Source organism: Dreissena polymorpha, chromosome 7 (assembly GCF_020536995.1).
Source record: "Dreissena polymorpha isolate Duluth1 chromosome 7, UMN_Dpol_1.0, whole genome shotgun sequence".
NCBI lineage: Eukaryota > Metazoa > Mollusca > Bivalvia > Myida > Dreissenidae > Dreissena > Dreissena polymorpha.
Genome location: NC_068361.1, coordinates 90,068,281 through 90,089,979, shown reverse-complemented (window position 1 = coordinate 90,089,979; position 21,699 = coordinate 90,068,281). Strand labels below are relative to the sequence as shown.

The following is a 21,699-nucleotide window of genomic DNA, read 5'->3' as shown; positions in this document are numbered from 1 at the left end:
TTGAATGTAACATCAGCAAAAATATTTTACATAAAGTTGCTAACGAAAACATGTTTCTATCTAATGTTCTATCTGCATGGAGTAATGTTACTCATAATCCATAAACCCAAACCAACAGTAAAACTATTTTATCGAACAATAAAGACATAACTTTAAACAATAAGACGTTTTTCTAAAACATTATATCTGTTGACCAGTTATGCGACCATAGAATTAAGGACTTCTATTATTTTGATATTAAATATATGTTACATATACGGAATACCTTCAAGTAATTTCCTGTACTACACATTACTCAAAAGCATACCCGTGCATATTAAATCTATAACCAATACAAATAACACACCATGTACTCAAAGAACATTTGTAGAAAACATCAGAGCTCCAGATAAGGGCCGTACAGACGTAAATACGGCTTTTTCATGAAGGCTTACGCATTTATTTTTATGAACTGGACGTACAATTACGACTTTAATATCCCTTTTACGCATTTACGAAAAAAATCTGGCCGTACTGATACGTCGGTGTCAGCGTGGCATATTTGTTGGTCTCTAAGCTAACGGCCTCTTTCATTAATTTAAATTACCGAAAAGTTGTAGACTGGGTTCCAGTATTATTATCTATTCTGTGGCGTGATTTCCGGTAACTTGTAAGCCCGTCAAAAACAATATGTCTGCGAGCATGGAAGGCCGGCTTAACCGAAAGCGGTTCAAATAAACACTTTGTTGTCATATAATGGCTACATACGGTCGTCTAACCATTCTGACATTCAATCTGTAAGCCCAGTTGAAGTGTTTGCTTGAGCGTTTAACTGTAATAGTTGGCATAGTCTATGCCAACTTTGACAGTTGACTGCTAAAGCAATGATTCTTTTGAGATGAGACAGTGACATTGGTGTTCATTTACTTAGCTTACAAGTTGGCTTGTGTTTTCTTGTCAAGCAAAATAAAGTTATAGTATTTAGTCATGAGTTTTAATGTGTAGTTGTATTTGCATCATAATTCAGAATGGAAAACCTAATAAAGTAACAGTTTAAGAAGCAAAATATATTTATTATAATTGCTGCAAATGTTTCTGTAAAGTAAGGTATACACCCATCAATATCCAAGAACACGGGTAGTACAGTACTACCTGTATTTTTGGATATGGTAGTACAGGTACTAATTGATTTTCAGCGTTACTCCTTTTCTTTCTGTCAGTGGCAATACCGTTACTAATTTCACAAATCATTATCTAGAGCTTTGAAACATACTTGCAAGACTAAACAAAATATTTTATAAACTAGAAATTAACTGAGGAGCTGCGCCATGAGCGCATGATACGCCCGTCGTTCGCCAATGAAGTAGTAAGGTAATAAATAACCCTTTGAATCATTTTTTTACTTCAGTTTATTTGTATTTGAATACATGGTTTATTTTATAAGTACATGAGCATGGAGTGCCGTCTCCTTGACATTCAACAAAGTCCCATAACTCTGGAACAACAATTCAGAATTCCGTCAAAAACGAAAGGGGATCAGGGTTTATCAATATTAAGATTGTGTTGAAATTTGAAAAAAATCCATCGAAGGATATTTGAGCTACGGTAGGACATTCAATGAAATCACGAAATTTTGACGAACAAAGTCCCATAACTCTGGAACGACAATTCAGAATTCCGTCAAAAACGAAAGGGGATCAGGGTTTATCAATATTAAGATTGTGTTGAAATTTGAAAAAAATCCATCGAAGGATATTTGAGCTACAGTAGGACATTCAATGAAATCACGAAATTTTGACGAACAAAGTCCCATAACTCTGGAACGACAATTCAGAATTCCGTCAAAAACGAAAGGGGATCAGGGTTTATCAATATTAAGATTGTGTTGAAATTTGAAAAAAATCCATCGAAGGATATTTGAGCTACAGTAGGACATTCAATGAAATCACGAAATTTTGACGAACAAAGTCCCATAACTCTGGAACGACAATTCAGAATTCCGTCAAAAACGAAAGGGGATCAGGGTTTATCAATATTAAGATTGTGTTGAAATTTGAAAAAAATCCATCGAAGGATATTTGAGCTACAGTAGGACATTCAATGAAATCACGAAATTTTGACGAACAAAGTCCCATAACTCTGGAACGACAATTCAGAATTCCGTCAAAAACGAAAGGGGATCAGGGTTTATCAATATTAAGATTGTGTTAAAATTTGAAGAAAATCTGTCAAAAAAATATTTGACGTAGCGTACGACATTAACAGACGGACGGACGGACGCGGGGTATACCATAATACGTCCCGTCATAGACGGGCGTATAAAAACCCTGCAAAAAAATCCAAAACTCAAATAAATGGCAAATCCTTTTTCGAGAACAAGTCCATATTATTATCTTTGATATCTTCATACATTCTAGTGTTTTTCGTAATTGCACATGATATATATATATATATGTCTTTTAAAACCTTCAAAAACTGGAATGCTGTTTCTTCTTTTGCAAAGGAATATATACCATTTCATTTCCAGATAAAAAAATTGTATGCTTTCTTAGAAGATGAGCCTTAAAGGAATGGTTTAGGATCAATGAAGAAAGAACTGTCAATTACATTGACAACATTGCTTAATATATTTGATAAAAAAGCTTGAACTATGCAGCAGTCCTAGAAAAGATGGATCGTAGCTTCATCACCAAGATGCTCTTCAAACTCATCCATTTGCTCAAATGTTCCAATTGGAAGACTGATGTTCTCTGGCAGTTGCATTGGCTCGTCATCAGTAGCTGACCTAGCCAAGAGCCGCTGCAGCATCCGCTTCATTTCCCTGTTCTCGTCTCTGATTGTTTCCAACACCGTTAAAATCTGTGTAACTGCATCTGAAGACAGAGTAAAAAAGAACTGTACCTAAAATTATGTTGACAATAATATAAATCACAGCTGGGTCTTATATAATTATATCGGATGTGTGCCGATATAACGGCGGTGGGCCCGATTTGTCCCAACAGCTGTTGTACGGCTAGGGCTGATTATAGCAACTTGCACCTATATGCCCGTCAACGTCAATTTGTTTCTTTTATTAGTAGAAGTATGTATTATTATAGATCACTAAATGACTGTGTATTTTATTTATTTTTTCAGTTGGATTATCTGTTTACATCATTTATTTATGTAATTAACTATCATTTAATAAGCAGTAATTCCAAAACTGAAATTATTTTAAGTTAAAGTTTCAAGCACAAAAATTAGTTACTTTGTCCTATAAACTGGGAAGGCTCTTCAGCTGGACTTTATGGGAGTGACCGGCCTCTGTCATGCACTGCTGGACATTCCTTGTAAAGACGATGTTGGCAAACCAGGTGGTGGTGAATATTTTATTTTCTGAAATAAATTTGTACAATAAACATTACGAAATTAATTATTTCCTAATACACAGACTTTTTAAATATTCTGCAAATATGTGTTTAAATAATCATTAAAATTTGTCCACAGGCAGACAACCTTGGCTTGCGTGCAAGTAATCAAAGACCTATAAAAGACATTATATTATACGTTTCAATTAATATTATCAATGTATGAGATATGTAAGATTCTCATGCATTAGCATGATTACTAATTTAGTGTTTCATTTTGTCAGACATGCGCCTGACTGCTATAAATAGTTTGTATTGAATTTTAGGCAGAATCAAGTTGAATTAAGCAGTTTAACTAAGAGATTGATCTATGGCGATAAACGAACGTTACGACTTACGTCGCGAAAATACATGACAAAGGCAAAGCGATGAAGAAATCTAATAATATGCAATTTAAATTATTAAACACACATGCATTCATTGAAGTAACAGATAAATAAATAATGCGTGATCAGCAATATATATCTGATTTCAAAAGAAATATATAATTACGTGTATAATATCACAATTTAACAACTTACCGTTTCGAGTGTTTTTGTTTTGAATGTTTTCGCGAGGCGGAATTAACATCTGCGCATGCGCATATTATTTAAATACTTTATTTTTTTGCGCGATTATTCAAATTGAAATTATCTCTTGAAAATAACTTCATATTAATCATAGTATATACATTATTTAAAACAAAGCCATATCAAAAACAGAATTTTCAAAAAATGTGCGCCCGATAGCTGATTTTGTCCTTTGTTGGGCGGCCCAAATGGGACCCGTATGGGACCCATATGGGCTGCATATTATTTGCCTATGCATTCATTTTATATTTTTGGGTAAAATATTAGCAGTTGAGATCAAGTTTGTCATACATATGTTTTAAGAAATTAGTTTTTAATCAAATAAAAGTTTATATCTTTTTCCTGATAGCGCAATAATATGGGACCTATATGGGACCCTTAAGGGCATCCCCATATGGGCTAACCCATATAGGTCCCAAATGACTCCCATTTGGGCTTACCCATATGGGTTTGCCCAGAAACAGCCCGGTAGCTGATTTTGTCCTTTGTTGGGCGGCCCAAATGGGACCCATATGGGACCTATATGGACTGCATATTATTTGCTTATCCATTGATTTTCTATTTTTGGGTAAAATATTAGCAGCTTAGATCAAGTTAGTCCAGCATACGTTTTAAGAAATGAGTTTTTAATCAAATAAATTCAAGTTTACATCTTTTTCATGATAGCGCAATAATATGGGACCTATATGGGACCCTTATCGCCATTCCCACATGGGCAGGCCCATATAGCTCCCAAATGACTCCCATATGGGACCCGTATGGGACCCATATGGGCCGCATATTATTTGCTTATGCATTGATTTTCTATTTGTGGGTAGAATATTAGCAGTTTAGATCAAGTTAGTCCTACATACGTTTTAAGAAATGAGTTTTTAATCAAAGAAATACAAGTTTACATATTTTTCCCGATAGCGCAATAATATGGGACCTATATGGGACCCTTGTGGGCATTCCCATATGGGCTAGCCCATATTGGACCCAAATGACTCCCATATGGGCTTACCCATATGGGTTTGCCCAGAAACAGCCCATATGGGACCCATATGTGCATGTTTGCTGGGATGTAACTGTCAAAGAAAATATGCATTCATATGCATATAAGCCAAGTGTTGGATGTCACTGATATTTTCAATTTTACTAGTACCTAATTAAGACTAATTAAAACAGAATTGGACTTTCCTTGCAAAGTATTTATTATTAATAATAAAATAAGCTAATGTAATCAAAACATATTGATATTTTAATAATTTAATTCAATGATATTAATAATATTTAAATTTGCCCCAAAAAACTAGGGCAGGTAGATAGGAAGGATTTTGTTTGGAAAACCAACAGTGTTGTCAGTGTAAAATATTTGTAAAGCTTCTTCAATTTCAGTTTTACATTTTATGACCTGCAACATATTCTATGCTACTTTATTTTAATATGGTAAGTCATTAAAGTGTTATTTATTTTTCAACTATATAATGTGCTAATCTCATATAATGAATAACTACCCCATTTAAAGATGACACCTAATCTAAATTCATTAATACAATAGTTATAATTGTTTTATTGTAACATACTATTCCACTAAAAAATGACCATCATAGAACATCAATGCTGTGCTTTTACTAAAATTTTCATTGATCTCGTTTATTTAAAGAAAAAAATATCTCAGGCACTTAAATATATAATTAGGGTGTCAAAATTTCGAGGGGTGAACGGAAGACTGTTGTAACTCATATTAAATAAAGAAGGAGATACTGCAGTTTTCCGTTAAGCCCTCGATTTAACAAACTGAACAAGTATATTTGAACTTCTCTTGCAATGCAAATGGAGCCACTTGAAATACCAAATTGTTCCCATACTAGTCGGCAATATAGCTATGACATTGTGTCTATTCATAACATGCATCAGATACACCTTCTGAAACTTTTTAAGCGGTTTTGAAAACGCTATTTTATTGCAAACTTTCGTCAATAAAGGACACATGTTGTTATACAACCGAAAGTGAAAGTACAGTTTATAAAAATGAATAAAGAGCGAAATTGTTGAAAACTTACGAAAATTTTAATTGCTTCTAACATAAGACCGTAAGACTGAACAAAATTATACTTAACTTTTAAATCATAACATGAAAGTTTACTTATAAAGCAAATTCTTCATTCATCCGCGGACTTCTTTGTGTCGTAGTCATAAATGCCTCCAAATGGAGGTGCGTGATGCGTCTAAGTATAGAGGTGACAATAACGTAGTGACGTCACCATTTATGTATAGAATGGGTGTGGTGTAGCCCACTGTCCGATGCGTTCAGATTGGCTCGGCGAATGTCGAACTAAGACGAATAATCGAAAATCGGAAATTTCCGACGAACTTCGTCTGACCTCGTAATGAAACGATCGAGCATATTCTTAAGTTTCCGATGTCAAATTCTATAACGATTGTATATCACGGAGGCCTTACGCGGGTACTATTGAATATCATATCACAATAATCGTTGATGAGATAGTTCAAACTTATAAAATGGTCAGACCAATGAATTAAAGTTAATGTTTTGAAGGGTTTCCAATAAAAGACTCGCTAAATTACTAAAGAAAAGCGAGACATTTACCCTTCCTTGAGCCCCTGCTTATCACGTTTATCACGGATTGCTCGCAAGCTGTTTTGTCATTAGGCACGTGAATCAGCTGGACTTTGTCCTCTGGGTGCAATCTAGTTCCGATATTTCGATAGAACGGTCGATATAAATTGTACGTGAAGTTAACAAAATTATCATACGAACGTGTGCAGAAAACAAAGACAGTGGGAATCAGGTGCGTAAACGGTTTGTTTGATTTTGTGATTTTTTTTTATTTTACTCTGTAAATCTAGGTTATTCTGTCACGCAGTTTTCATCAGTTTCAATGAAGACTTCGTCATTGTAAACAACTTTTCGCGTACATCGAATTGATTTCATGAAACCTATTGTTTTATAAGCCCGTTCGGTCTTCGGTTAGTTAAATCTATCATTCAAGTAGTTAGTCTACATATAAAATAAATAATTTCCGAGTTCATTCAATTTATTCAGTTTTTTGAGTGTTCATTAAATTTCAAAAGGTCAATGAACTTAGGGATGGGTGCTGGATAGTGAGGCCTCACATGAGCATGATGAGGGAATCGGGAGATTATTATTAATGTGAAAATACTGAGCTCAGCCCGGGGATTGAACCCACGACCTCCAGAGTGGTAGTCAGACACTTTAACCACATCGCTTAAGTGCTAGCCCCTACAGCAAGGCTAACTACATTATTATTATGTATCTTTAATTGAATGGGTTTTAAAGCAAAAGAAAACACCAATTGTTTCCACTTACTTTTCCAAAAAAGTATATATATGTGCAGTGGTAACACGATCTTTCAGATGTACAGGCAGTCGTTGAAAATGGAAAGAGGAAATGAGCAATTTATAACACGGCTTGCCAGCCTGCCAGTGGTGAGTTCTGGTATAGCCCAGGTGTACTCAGCGTACCAAAAAACAAAGGACTACAACGGTCTCCTCCGTAGCACGTGTAATATGGCAGAGACTGGTCTGCAGACCATGGTCTCGTCCACGATGCCCTACGTGGAGAAATACAAACCCCAGCGTAAGTAGAATTTCAGTAAATTATAATTAGGATTTCAGATGGATTTCACTGGTATTTCAGTGTGACTTCAGTAGGACTTCGGTGAGTGTTCAGTAGGAGTTGAGTTCAGTTCCTGTAAAGTAGGACTTAAGTTGGATTTCAGTAGGACTTAAGTGTGTGTTCAGTGGGACTCAAGTAGGTGTTCAAGACGACTTCAGTGGGATTTCAGAAGGACTTCAGTGGATGTTCAGTGGGATTTAAAGGGATCTTTTCAAATTTTGGTAAATTGACAAAATAAAAAAAAAATGTTTCAGATTCGCAAATTTTCGTTTTAGTTATGATATTTGTGAGGAAACAGTATTACTGAACATTTACCATGGTCTAATATAGCCATTACATGCATCTTTTGACGATTTAAAAACCTAAAAATTATAAAGTGTAGCAACACGAAACGAAAAGAAATATGCCTTTTAATGACCTAAATATGCTTATTTTGCTGTAACTATTGCTTAAAATTACCCCAAAAAATTCTTTATGGCAGTGGACATGGTGAACTCGTTTGCGTGCCAGAAGCTGTCGATGATGGAGGAGCAGTACCCAATAATCACGCGGCCGACCGACGAGCTGATCAAGGAAGGCATGGACAAGTGTGCCAGCCTCGTCAAGCCTGTCACGGACAGAGTGTCCAGCGTTGTGGGCAAGGGGCAGGAAACGGTCAGTGAAAGGCCATTTTGTCTCTCATAGTAAAGCTGTATTGTAAAAATAGACCCATTCCTAATGCAGACTTGGTCAGAGTTTCTTTAAAAATTTAATGGTGCAATGTTTTGGACATTGTCAACATTATCTTTGAAAATGTGTACCCATCCATGGTTTCAGTCATATATTATTCCCAAACATGGAAGGCCAGGCTCTTGTCCTGAATTAAGAAACTTGGGGAGAGTTACTATTCAAGGAATAGCTTGCTCTTTTAAACGGTATATCAAACAAAGAAATTTCTTTTATACATCGTAAATATTAATATTTTAAATTATTACAAAATGTGTCGAGCTTTCCTTCAAGGCATTTTTTATCAGCAACCTGTGCATTTCCTGATCCTTGATCTTTCCATGTGTTATCTAGCCTCCCTCAAGAGTTTCCAATCATTATTTAATAACCTCTTAGAATTTTAGGTTTTCAGACTTTAAAAAAGTCAATGTTTTTGCGTATTTTCAAAATGAGCTGTATGAAAGCCTAAATGGGCTTGAACAAAATTGAGAAAAAAACCAATAATAAAAATAAGGCTTGTTTTGTATGTAGGGGCTCTGAAATCAACCATATTTTCCTTTTACCTTCTAGATTGAGGCCACAAAAGGCCGCGTTGGCGCAGTGAAGGAGTACGGAGTAATGACCTTGACCCGTACCCTAGATACACCGCTTGCCAAGTATGCAATGGAAAAAGTCAATGAGGCCCTCACAGTGTCAGAAGATTATGTCGAGAAGTACTTGCCAGCTGGAGATGACGAGGCGCAAGACAAAGGTTCAGTGCTTCTTATTTTTCCTTTGATAATTTAGTTCACCTCTTTGGTTGTGATAGGAAATCTCACCTTTGAGGGAAATAATTGAAATAAATGTATGTACCTATTTTCTTAAGAAAGGAGTGTCTAATGATTATATCTCAATTATATTTCACAAACATCTAAACATATTATATAACTATACATTTATCAGGGCTTTCCTTAGACCTCAAATCTCAAGAGTCAATGACTCTTGGGACCAAATTTTCAAGAGTCAAAATCAAATTTGTATGAGTCATAATAATAACGCAGGAGAGTCAATGATCTCTTGTACTTTAAGCAAATTACTGTGATATAATATATAAAAAGCAACAAATTTACAAATATCTAAACATTTATTTCTTTTATTCCAGTCAATAAAAGAGATAATGCAAACATACATTGTGACCAACATTGTGAGCATAGTGAAATCAATACGAAAAAAACACTCTAACTTGTATGTGACATACATGTAATATATATCAGGGGTGTCAATTGTCCCAAATACGAAATACGGAAAATTAAGCAGAGATTCAGAGACCGTAGGATGAAGGGAATAGAGGGCAGAGCCCCTCGAGCCCTTGCTTATTGTTATTCTTTATTTTCTTTTCTATGTACAATTTCTTGTGAGTACAATGCAAAATTTTATCAAACAGACCATCCATAACACCGCATGTGTATTCATCATTCTATAAAAAATGTTCTAAAGACCGTTGGAAATAAATTAAAATCGACGAACCATACCGTATCCGAAAAATGACTGTCCGAAAACAGGTAGAGATGCGTCGTTTGCGAATGAAATAAAATATGTGTTTTGTTTGTCTGCAGAAAATGAAAGTCAGTTATAAGTAACCTAGAAAATACGCAATTAATATATAATTCGGTTGACATATTGTTTTAAGTATGATATTGCAGTGCTTTACGTTGCTAATAGATAATTGGTAATTGGCAATTCGTAGAATGGTACGGTTTTCGGAAAGTAGCGAAGATGTTTAAAAAAAATGTTTTGTCAGTCACTGCTCATGTCGACCCTGGACGGCTCAAATCCGGATTTAATTATTTCATGTGCCATCTTTACCGAAGACGTGCGATAAACACGCCGATTTTCTATGCCGTCTCAAATGGTCAATTATTACACCTATGTTGTTATCAATTAGCAGATGCAGAATCCAAATTTTTCACTTTGCCACACGGTCAGTTATATCATTTCTATGGTTATTTTAAGCAACTCTGATGCAAAGCGTGTAAATTTACGTTGTAGACAGTACATATGCCAGCATAACTTTCGCGCGTCTTTGAACGGAGCAAACATGGAATAAAACAGGGTTGGGTACACTGTATTCAGCATTGGAAATACATTCTGACATATTATGAAAGTATTTCTCAAAATATTGTGGATATGGATGTTATAATTATATATTGGATATTATTAAAACTGACGCGGGTGAGTCCATTCTGTTTTAGTGGGTTTAATACATGTCGTTTCTGCAAACAGCTGATAACAAACGCTCAGATAAATTATGGAACGTTGATACAGGTGTCATCGAACCAGCAGTGTTTTAATTGGTCATTACTAGATTTCTCAGTGGGCAAAACTCCGCCTTCTGGTCTTCTGGGCGGACTTGTGCTTCAATGATTGGAAACGGGCGATAATGGCTAGCGTTCTACCAAAAGATACCAAAGATACTCCGCCCCAAGCCAATTATCGATCACTCTTTCCAACTTTTGATCTCTATTACGCAAGTCTGTACATTCCCCCTGGTCAAATGTGACGCATGACGTAATTTTCTCAAGAGTCAAACTAGGGTATTCTGTAATTTTCAAGCGTCAAAACCCGGGAGCTCGGGTCAAAGGAAAGCCCTGTTTATTTTTTTCAAAATAGACAGGAAAAGGCCTGATGTGTCAATGTTTGTTGATAAAAAATCCATATTTGGTCCATTTTGTCTTTACAAAATTCCCAAGTTTGCCATTGTATCGATTTAAAAAATCCCACTTTCGCCAGACTCTGTTTCCCAAAATGGCTAGAAAACCCTGTGTATTTATGCCTAACTAACTAATGTTACTGTAGTAAAGTAGTTTTGAATGACGTATTCACAATACATAAGCATTATGTAATTATTGAATTTTGACACTCATATTTCTGACTTTCACTTATATTGGTAAACTAGCACTTAGTTTTGCATGGGTACCTGTAATATTAGGGTAAAGAAGTGTTAACTAATTTACATTCACTTGCACCTAGTGTGTAATTTTTTAAGTGGTCACTTTAAGATTTGAGAATGTCCCACTGAAATTGGGGGAAAAATAGACCTCTAAGTTTGGCATTGGCAACTTGTTTTGTAAAAGACAAAAGTACTGTAAAAAATGCATCTGAATTCAACAAGTTTACATGGTTTTGTATCTGACAGGTGCTGTAGTGGACGAGGTGAGCGCACTCACCAGAGTGAGCTCCCTTAGCTCAAAGCTTCGCCAGCGCATGTACAAGCGGGCCATGCGTGACCTCTCTGGGCTGCAGATGAGGAGCAAGGAACAGCTGGAGAAGCTTAACTTCACAGTTGACCTGGTAAGTATGTCTGGGGTAATTTATAACTCATCGGGGACTATACTGACCACTTTTATGGTATTTTTTGTTTTAAGGAAGTTTCTCCTTAGCTGAAATCAAGCGAATGCTAAAAGTGTTGACCTGGTATGTTAGCCCAAAATAAATTAGTAAATGTGACACTTTCTGGGAAAACTTGGCTTCACTGTTTTTGTTGTATCAGTGATGTCACTTCCCAGTTTTATGGAATTTTTCATTTCAAGGAGAGCCCTTTCTGATAAAACAATCTATTGTAGGTGGAGAGTTATCTCCTGCACAAGCTAATCTGGAACAACAATTTATGCATATTGATAAGCTCAGTTGTCCAAGAACATGGCTATATTGAAGTTATCTCAATTTCACATTTTGGAAAATCTCACGAGTAGGTTGAAAAGGCTTACCTGGGTTGTAATGATAATCCCATAAAACTTGTAGGGTTAAGATAACTTTTTCTCTTTCAAATTCAAAATTATTTTAGAAGTAGTTATAAATACAATTAGTTATAAACTTAGCTGGATCTATGTAAAAATTAAGAGTTTAATGGATCCCTTTTAGGGTGGTTAGGGCATTTTCCTTCCCTGGGATGGTTCTTAAATCGCACCCCTGGACTTAATATAACACGCAGCTTACATTATGCTGAAAAAAAATAAATATCTATTGCCCCCTCTTGCCCCCACCAGATCCAGTATGCCAAGTCAAGTGCGACAGAGGTCAAGGACACACTGGAGGAGAAGTATGAAGTTGCCCAACGCAAGATGGCAGACTACTGGGAGCAGATCAATGAAGAGGGGGAGGAGGAGGAGGAGGAAGGGGAGAAACCAATGGTAAGTAGCAAGATATAGGGGTTAAACACCCTTTTTAAAACTATTTTGGGAATGTGGCCAGAACCCTTTGGAAAACTCGCTTTGTATTGACTTAGGAAATTTACTTTATTTAGTTGTTTTTGTGCTGGCAAATACTATAAAATTGAGAATACAAATATTTTTGTGTTATATTTACCAAGATTAAAAAGAATACAGATAAATTGAATATCACAAACTAAACAAAATGGACTTTTTTTCTATTTTATGAGTCTTTCAATGAAATTTTGTATAGTTATTTGAGAAAAATATACTTTTTAAGGTTGGAAATGTGGCAGAAATTCGGCACCAAATTGACAAAAAATATATAAAAACTGATATATTAATGAGATTTAGGTATTTTTTTGAATATTGAGACGTTAACAGTATAAGCACAGGTCGACCAGACAGGTCATATACAGAAATATGTACACATATAGAAAGTTACTACACAATAAGAAGTCGCTATTATCACATTAAATATTCTTGTTTGACATTTCTTCAGACGCTTGAAGGAAGGACATTGATGGTTGCTAGGCGCGTAACCAGGCAGATGAAGACCGGATTTGCCACTGTGTCTGGATACATGCCAGTCAAGCTGCAACCCACTGTGGTTCGAGAACGAATGGAAAATGCCTTAAATTCACAGAGGAACTCTATGCATCATTCAAGAACGTATGTTTTATGTGGGAAAAATTGTTACTTTACAATTGAAACCAATCTATTGATTCTAAGTAAACATTACTGTGTCAGTAAGAATCCCATTAGAAACAATTTCCAAAAATTAGTGGACAAGGATCTACATGAATATATCAAATTGTGGTCACCTGCTAAAGAAGGTTTAAATATTGGATTACAGTATCTTATGTTATTAGTTCAATCCCTAATGATTATGAAACTTAATGTTATGAATAAGTGCTAATTAAAGCATCTTAAATTGCCTTTTGTGGTTGTCCACTAATGCTGTAAAGGTAATCAAAATGTTACACTCTTTAAATTTCCATATTACCATGCCTGGTGGCTGGCAACCTTTGCAATTTAAACTTGTATTATCAAAGGAAATGCTGATTCACTTACAGGCACTGAATTATAACTGAGATTTTTGTCAACTTGAACATTTTAAAATGTTTTCTTAGGCCAAAAGCTACGCCGACATGCCTGCCTGGGTGCTGACACAAACAAGGGAGAGGATGGCCTACATACAGGAGACTGTGTCCTTCCTCACTGAGATGTTTATAGTGTCCCCCATTAACTGGCTGGTGAGTTACGTAAGTGTCAAGGTCATATTTCAAGGGCTGCTCCCTTTTCTGCCGCCCCCAGAACATTTTCTTGCCACGATATGTTCAGTCTCCTGTACTTCGAATGATTTGACAATTTTTAACAATTGTTAAGGAGCTTTAAATCATTATTTGGAAGTAAGAGGTGGTTCCAAGAATGATGATTATGAAATATGCTGGTAGAGTCTTGTCAATCGGAAGATTTATATTCAATCAATGAAAGTTCAGTGGTGAATAATATTGCTAATAATGTTACATGCTATGCTTGCATGAGGTTATCCAATAAATTTGCTTGATCATTTGGCAACAGCATGGCCAAGCGGTCTGTTGGTTTTTCCTGCTGGCGAGTCCATTACTGCTGTAGTGTAAGGCTTTGTCTTTATGACAAGTGGAGTAACATGGTTCTAATTACTTGTTGAATATGTACATTGAACAATATGCACAAAGGTTCAGGATGTTGAAAAAACGGCAAGAATGAGTAGTTACACAGTGCGAGACGGTGCTTGCAATCACATTTTGAAAACATGATTACCAGTTGTACACCAACAATACTGTTCGGTTTTGCATTAAGCTGCTTTCAAAATCTTAGCCAGTTCCTGCAAGAAATCAGTGTATGTACACCCACCCGTACTGCCTGGAGCGGCCCTTGTTTTACTAACCAATTATGTACTCAAGACGAGCTTTGTATCAGATTTGGCCTTAACCAAATTTTGTTGTTTGATGTGCTTGTGTGAAAAGCTTGTATGCTAGGAAAAGCATTTCAGTATCTTTGTACAATTATTATAATTTAGAAATAAAAATTTATATTTCAGAATAAAATGTTACATTTTATCTGAAGAATAGTGAGGAAAACTTAAAATTTAATTTTAAACCTGATAATTAAGTCCACACCAATTTTTTGTATCGTCTGCCATGTTGGAAAGCTGTTGCATGGAATATACAAACAAGCGCCTGTATCATAAAGCCAATTTTAATAACAACCGGATTTCACTAAAAGCAACCATAAATGAATCAATATTTACATAAGAGAAATGTTTTTTCTGAACAGGAAATATTGCATTGACAGCTTAGATTAACATAAAACTATACATTTAAAGCCAAATGGGTATAAAATAACTATTTAATTCCATTATTTTCTAGATGTTCTTAGTATGAAGTTAGCTTTTACATTTGCTGCTTTTGTGGCCAGGATTGTCCTTAATTGTTTCCCAAATTGCTAAGTGGTAAAAAGATGCCGGAAGATCTTAGTTTTGGTGGATTACTGTGTAATATAGAAACAATAAATCCACTGAAGCCTTACAGGGACACTTTAAACCTTTACCACTCAGAAGCAAAGTAAAAATGGCTATGTGCAAACGGCATAAAACCAGAACAGCCTGCAAGTAACTCGCAGTCTGTTCAGGTTTTATGCTGTTTGCTGCTCATCAGTATCTAAGCATCGGAAATGAAGTCTTTAAAACTTGAATCTAGTAAGAAAGATCTTTAATTAAATTAATTTTTTTAAGGGACTATAAACACGTGAAAATACTTATCTAAATGGTAAAGGGTTTAAGTGAGTGACAAAATTGATCCAGGTTGAAATTAAAAGCAATTGGACACATTAATTCTTTGTGACAAATCAAAACCTTTGGGACAAATTAAAATCATGGTGACAGTAGATTGTTCAAACTTTGTGACACGTTAATTATTACAAAAATTATGTAACTGTATTTTTTGCATAGACTGACAGCAAGAAGTCAATTGATCTACAGGAGGTATGCACTGTTGGAGCACTAAACATTTCTCTGTTTGCTTAATTACTAATCTCTTATTGGAACCATGTGTCGTGGACCTGATTTCTCGAGTTTTCTGAAGTTTCATTAGATTTAAGTCTCTTATTTTCTCAGTTAAATATTTTGCGCTCTCACATTTAAGAATGCCCATTTTATTTTATTATAAAGTACTTCAAAATAGTCTAGAAATCAGGGTCTAAGCTTTTTGATTTGGGAAGTGTATACTATCTTATGCTCAAAGGGTTTGAACAGGCTGTTAGATACAAATAGCAATACACTGGTCTTGCCATAAAGGCAGAGTGCATATCACTTCATTTTATGTAGTTCTAAATACAATTTGAGGCGTAATTAAAAATTTAATATTGATTGAACTCGGTAATCTTGTGTCGTAACAATTTTTTAACTAGTGGTTCCTTTATTTACCGGTAAAACAAATAACGTGGACCTGTTAAGAATCTACATATTAAATTATAAAGAGTTTTGAAAAAGTGTTAAGTAACATTGTGACAATGATCACGCAAGAAGTTTCAATGACCATTCGGAATTTAGAGCACTTATTGCCTGAGGCGACCAATTATCATTGGTTGTTGTAATTGAGAAAGAGGTATGTGGTGGTGTTGTATTATTCAAGTTAGTTTTCTATGGGCTGAACTGTTCATATTTCTTTATGGAAACACTTTGAAAACAGTTATTTTGAAAAATGTCAAATTTGAAATCTGTGTTAAGTGATGACATCTGCAGTACTTCCTTTAAAAAGCCACATTTGTTTTACAGTAATATTTGGATAAAGAAAAAGAATAAAAAAAAGATGTTTTGTAAGATCACACTGTTGCAGTGCTCCAGTTAGAACTAAATGGAATGGCGCCCGCCCTTCCCTGCTCTTTTGAAGCCCGGCCTGCTTTTCCGAGGCCCCGTCCAGACCTTTTTATTAAAAAAATAAATAAATTGAGACATATTATAATTTATAAATATCTTATCTTATTACATTTTTATTAATTTATTTCTTATTGTAGACATGTTATTTTCATTGTTTAATAATAATGGAAATAATGTATTCTAAACAATTATTAAATAATATAAGAAATAATATGCAAAAGGGATCATTCTGGATATGACCGCGCGCTCAAAAGTGCCCTTTTGACAAAATACTGCACGCTCATAAGTGCCTTTTTGACAAAATAGACCTCCCCCTGCCCTTTTCAAATCCTAGCTGGTGCACTGCTGCTGTTTTAGTACAGAAATGTGAACAATTTCAGCCCCACATCAGTTAGTTGCTTTGCATGATTATATTCACACATTTCTCTTGTTCAATTGTTTTTACACACTTGCATACTAATTATATTAAAGCTTCTGTTTTGAACAGTATAAATAAACATTTTGTTCAGGAATTTATTTATTTAATTATAAGTGTTCAGAGTGCAGGAAAACAGCTGGTTTAAATATATAGTCTTTATGAAAATCAGACTTAACTAACATTACTGGTAATAACTTCAATAGTCCTTTGTGTAAACGGCACATATAACATTCACGGTAGTGTTTTACCTTAAGGAGCATGTTTACCATTCAGAAAGTTTGTAACATTTGAGCTCCGTTGTCAATAGGTTACATCAACATTTAAATTTGAGACTATGAAGTCATGTGAGCATTGTTATAATCTTGGAGCCAAAAGCCACGTCCACGTTTAAGGAAAATATTTGCAATTATTCCTGTTTTCTTTTTAAGAAATACCTGTGATAACAAAATTCCTTGTGAAAATAAAAACATGTAAAAAAAATTATTCTTGGATAGAGGAAGATTACTTTACACAAAATCACATTTAGTGAATTATCAAAGTAAGGGAATAACAGATGTTTAAGAAAATTAAAATTACATAAGAGAAAAATCTTAATAATTATGGATCAAATGTCCATGCTGTAAAAATGATAAGCACCAAATCCTTCCGTGAAATATTTAATATTGTATCTTCTAGATCTTTCTGAGACTGAACCTGGGTGATCTTTGTATCTTTTTCAGGTTACACAGCGCAACAGACCAGATCCTGAGGAGATTGCTATGGAGATGACATCCATGTCTAGCAACGACCCTCCTGCTAGAAGGGAACCAGTGGAAATGCCCCCAAGGAGGGAACCAATGGAAATGAAGACGGAACCTCAGTCAGAGCCTTACGGAAGGAAAATGGAGAGAGAGGAAATGATGGAAGACATGGAAGAGGAAGAGAACGCAGATGACCTTGACTAACTGATTTGTTGTTCAGTGATGTGTTCTCACTTGTAAAAGGGTGGAAATTGGTGCATAATATAAATTTGACATTTTCTGTTTTGTGAATTGATGGGAGTATTTAAATTAATATTTCCTTATTCTGGTTCTATTTACATAATTATTTTGAAATATCATCAACAATAATTACTTCAAAATGAACTGATTCAGCATTTCCTGTTTTGAGAAATGGAGTATTTAAATCTGGTTCTAGTTACATAATTATTATGAAAGATCATCAACGATAAAGAGCTGAAACAAAATGAACTGATTTTGTGAAATGCAAGAAAAAATAATCTTGAAAAAAACAAACTGACTGTTGACAGTTTTAATAATATAAATCTGTTTATATTAGCACACTGCATATTTCCTTTCAACTTAATTAACTTTTTGACAAATGATACATTAAAATAAATCTCAGAAAATGTTGTTTTGCCTCGTTGTTCTTCATACCTAGTTTTATGTGTTAAAAACTGATAACATTGGCATGTGACAATACAGAGAAACTCAAGTTTATGTTCACCTATGGGTCGCTGAACCACACCAAGTGTAATGTTAACCCATTTATGCCGAGTGGACTCTCCCATCTAAATTGAATCAATTTATTTTCAAAATTAGGGATGTCTAGTATATTTTTATTTCTACATTTAAAATATTTCTTACAGAAATTCCTTTAAGCAAACAGTGCAGACCCTAATGAGACGCCGCAACATGGGGCATCTCATCTGGGTCTACGCTGTTTGCCAAGGCCTTTTTTCTAGACGCTAGGCATTAATGGGTTTACGCCTCAAGAAGGAGGGCATAGATTAGTAGCACAGTCGGTCTGTAGATGGGTCTGTTTGATTAGATTTTGTTAACGATCTGTAAAATTGTAATCTCTTTGAGGACTTGTATATCGAGTAGACTGAATTGTCCTCATGACCAGACAAGGTCACAATGAATTGACATGCACGGCTTTGAAATCTAAAGGTCAATGAAAGGTCATGCATGTTTTGTCTTGGCTCTGTATTTTAATGCTTTGGGAGGATTTAAATGACTATTGATTCCGATTCCACATTACCACACTGTGTCACATTTAACACAAAGCTGAACTGTGGAGGGTCAAGGTACTGATATAAGGTGAAAGGTCGTGCATTATTGTTTCCACTTTGTAACTTGTGGGGATTGTCAGTAATTTATATTACTATCTATTATTTGCCATGACCACACTGTGTATCGTACAACAACAATTCCTGATGACAAGGATATGAGGCTGTTCATTTCACTTGTCTATTGCAACTTGTGAGCATGTTATGAGAGTCTAAATATAACGAGGAAAGCGTATGCTGCACATGTGAATTCTATAACTAGTAGTGCAGTTATGGATGGAGTAATTCGTATCAAGTGTTGCTTGAAGACACATATGATAACTGGGTTAATGGTTATGTACTGTGAAGTAATTTACTTTAATGATTTCATTGAAAGTTTTTTGAGTTCGGGTACTTAAGACTTTTCAGTTGTATGGACCTGTAGGCCTAGAAAATTTAATTGAACATCTTGGACATATGCATCCACGCAAACATAAGTATTGTTTCTTCACTTGAAGTCTATAGAATATTCAAGTCTATGCAAGAGTCCTGGTTATGTTTTGGATATGTTGCCTTTCTGGTCAATAGGAGGTTGCCGCAGGTTTTAATCCTGCTCGAGAAATATTTCAAAGACAGTTGTTTGTTTTTCCCAGGAAACAGACACTGTTGGATGCAATCGCGCTAAAATACTGTAAACTGGTTTAACCTAAATATAATAGCTGAGTGTGGGTCAAGGTAGTACTTTCAGGCTATCTGTACTTTCAAACTTTATCTAAGAGTGGCAAATAAACAAGGTTTCATCAATGATAATATCAGCCGTCGTGGGCAATATCTTTGAATTGCTAAGGTTTATCAACACCACACAAAGATAGTGAATTAACCAGTCCACATGTATTAATTGAATGTACAGGGAATTTCGAAGACCAAGTTATGAAATAAAAAAATTAGAGGGAATTTATCGTCCCAAGTGAAATTTTACAAATATTAATCTGTAATGAGAAGTAAGAACAAACACACTGATTTTTGCTACTTTTAGATTGATGGCTTTATCTTACAACAGTGGATTAATATGTGTAGTTGGAAAAAGACATCAAACTTTGAATGGCTTTGTTCAGTGAAATATTCTGGTGTATAACACAAAATGATTCAAAGCATGTCCAATAGGGTTCTTCGTAGTTGTGGCCATTCAATGCATGAACGCAGTTAAACATTTATTGTTTTACCTTGCCCATTCATGCTTGATCAAAATTTTCTTTATGTTCTTGTACTGGTGTAGATGTGTGTCAATCCATGAACACAGTTTAAAATTTCTTGTTTTACCTTGCCCATGCATGCATGAACACAGTTTCCTTTGTGAATATATTTGCTTAACCCTTTGCATGCTGGGAAATTTGTCGTCTGCTAAAATGTCTGCTGAATTTATAAAATTCGCATTTTCTTCGATTTTTTTCAAAGAATACTATCAGAATAGCAAACAGTTTGGATCCTGATGAGACGCCACGTTCTGTGGCGTCTCATCTGGATCCAAACTGTTTGCAAAGGCCTGAAAAATTTGGTTCCCGCATTGTAAGGTATAAAAAGCCATTCTAAGTTTGATGTCTTATTCCAACTTCACATAAAACAATGTTTTATGTAAAATATCGCTAAGCATTGAAACACAAAGAAGTCTTCACAGTATAAACACAATGACCTCATACAAAAGAACATGCGCTGACCTTTTTAGTGAAAATATTAATTATGACATTTCACATTTAAATGCAAAAGGAATTAAACATTTAAGTACAAGCAAGTCATGCAGTTTATGGAACATTGTCTAAACTGAAATAAAATATCAATAGACAGATCTTCTTGTGGGATAATCTAAATAATAAACATTTCACATTTAAATACAAAAGGAATGTTACATTTAAGTACGAGCAAGTCATGCAGTTGATGGAACATCATCTAAACTGAAAACAAATATCAATAGATCTTCTTATAGGATAATCTAAATAATGTGTTTTCAGTTGAAGATAGACGACCTGTCCATAGACAACCTGCAGCTTGAAGATGGTGACCATTTTGGTTACTACGACAACCAAGCTGCCGATGCTGATCTGGAACGCAATATGACCAGATCAATGCAGGCTGGGTAACCACGACACCTGCTTAATGTCTGAACTTTCCTGCTATTGGCCTGCAAAGCTGACTGGTTGACCAATTGACATTTGGTTTTCCAAGTTGACCTGTTGACCTTTTGGCCAGCTGAATTTACCTGTGCCAGATGGTGACTTATAACTTTGATCTTGGGCAAGTGACTGTTGTATTAAAATTCAGCCCAGGTTTAAGATTTTTGTATGAAGTCCAACAACTCTTATACCGGTACTATCCAAGGTATTTGTTTAAAACATAAAACTTGTCGTAAATAACTTTGTCTGCATGTGATAAAGCAAACTACAGTGACCCACACGCTTGTTTTATTTTTGACCAAGTTGTGTCCATTTATTGATTCACACTTAAAAGTACCGGTATTCAGAGCAGCCATTTTTGTTTTTGTCTTTGGGGGCATACATCAATTAATTACAACACTTGTTTATTTTCAAATTTATGTTTCATGTTTAGTGATTAATATTTTGCTTATTGTAAAACTGTGTAAATGTATTTTTGTTTTGAATAATATCGATGTAAAGAAAATATGTTTAAACAGAAGAACATATATTTTGTATATAAGTAAATATTTTTAATATACAAATGTGTATGGTATACTTTTATATTGTTTTATTACTGTACCAGTATTATACTAAACAGACACAAAGGCATACATGTAGTAATTATAAGGGCACAAACAGTTGTTAGAACAG

General features: G+C 34.9%; 1 protein-coding gene across 1 annotated transcript; it reads left to right on the top strand.

The window, feature by feature from the left end:
* The first annotated feature begins 6,583 nt into the window (after window positions 1-6,583).
* On the top strand, window positions 6,584-18,221 carry LOC127837343 (perilipin-2-like). Its single transcript, XM_052364301.1, is given in 11 exon segments — window positions 6,584-6,750; window positions 7,337-7,559; window positions 8,080-8,252; window positions 8,874-9,054; window positions 11,479-11,633; window positions 12,329-12,472; window positions 12,993-13,122; window positions 13,125-13,162; window positions 13,624-13,746; window positions 15,486-15,518; window positions 17,550-18,221. Coding segments are annotated over 10 exon segments (1,425 nt in total). The 5' UTR covers window positions 6,584-6,750; the 3' UTR covers window positions 17,775-18,221.
* The last annotated feature ends 3,478 nt before the right edge of the window (window positions 18,222-21,699 follow it).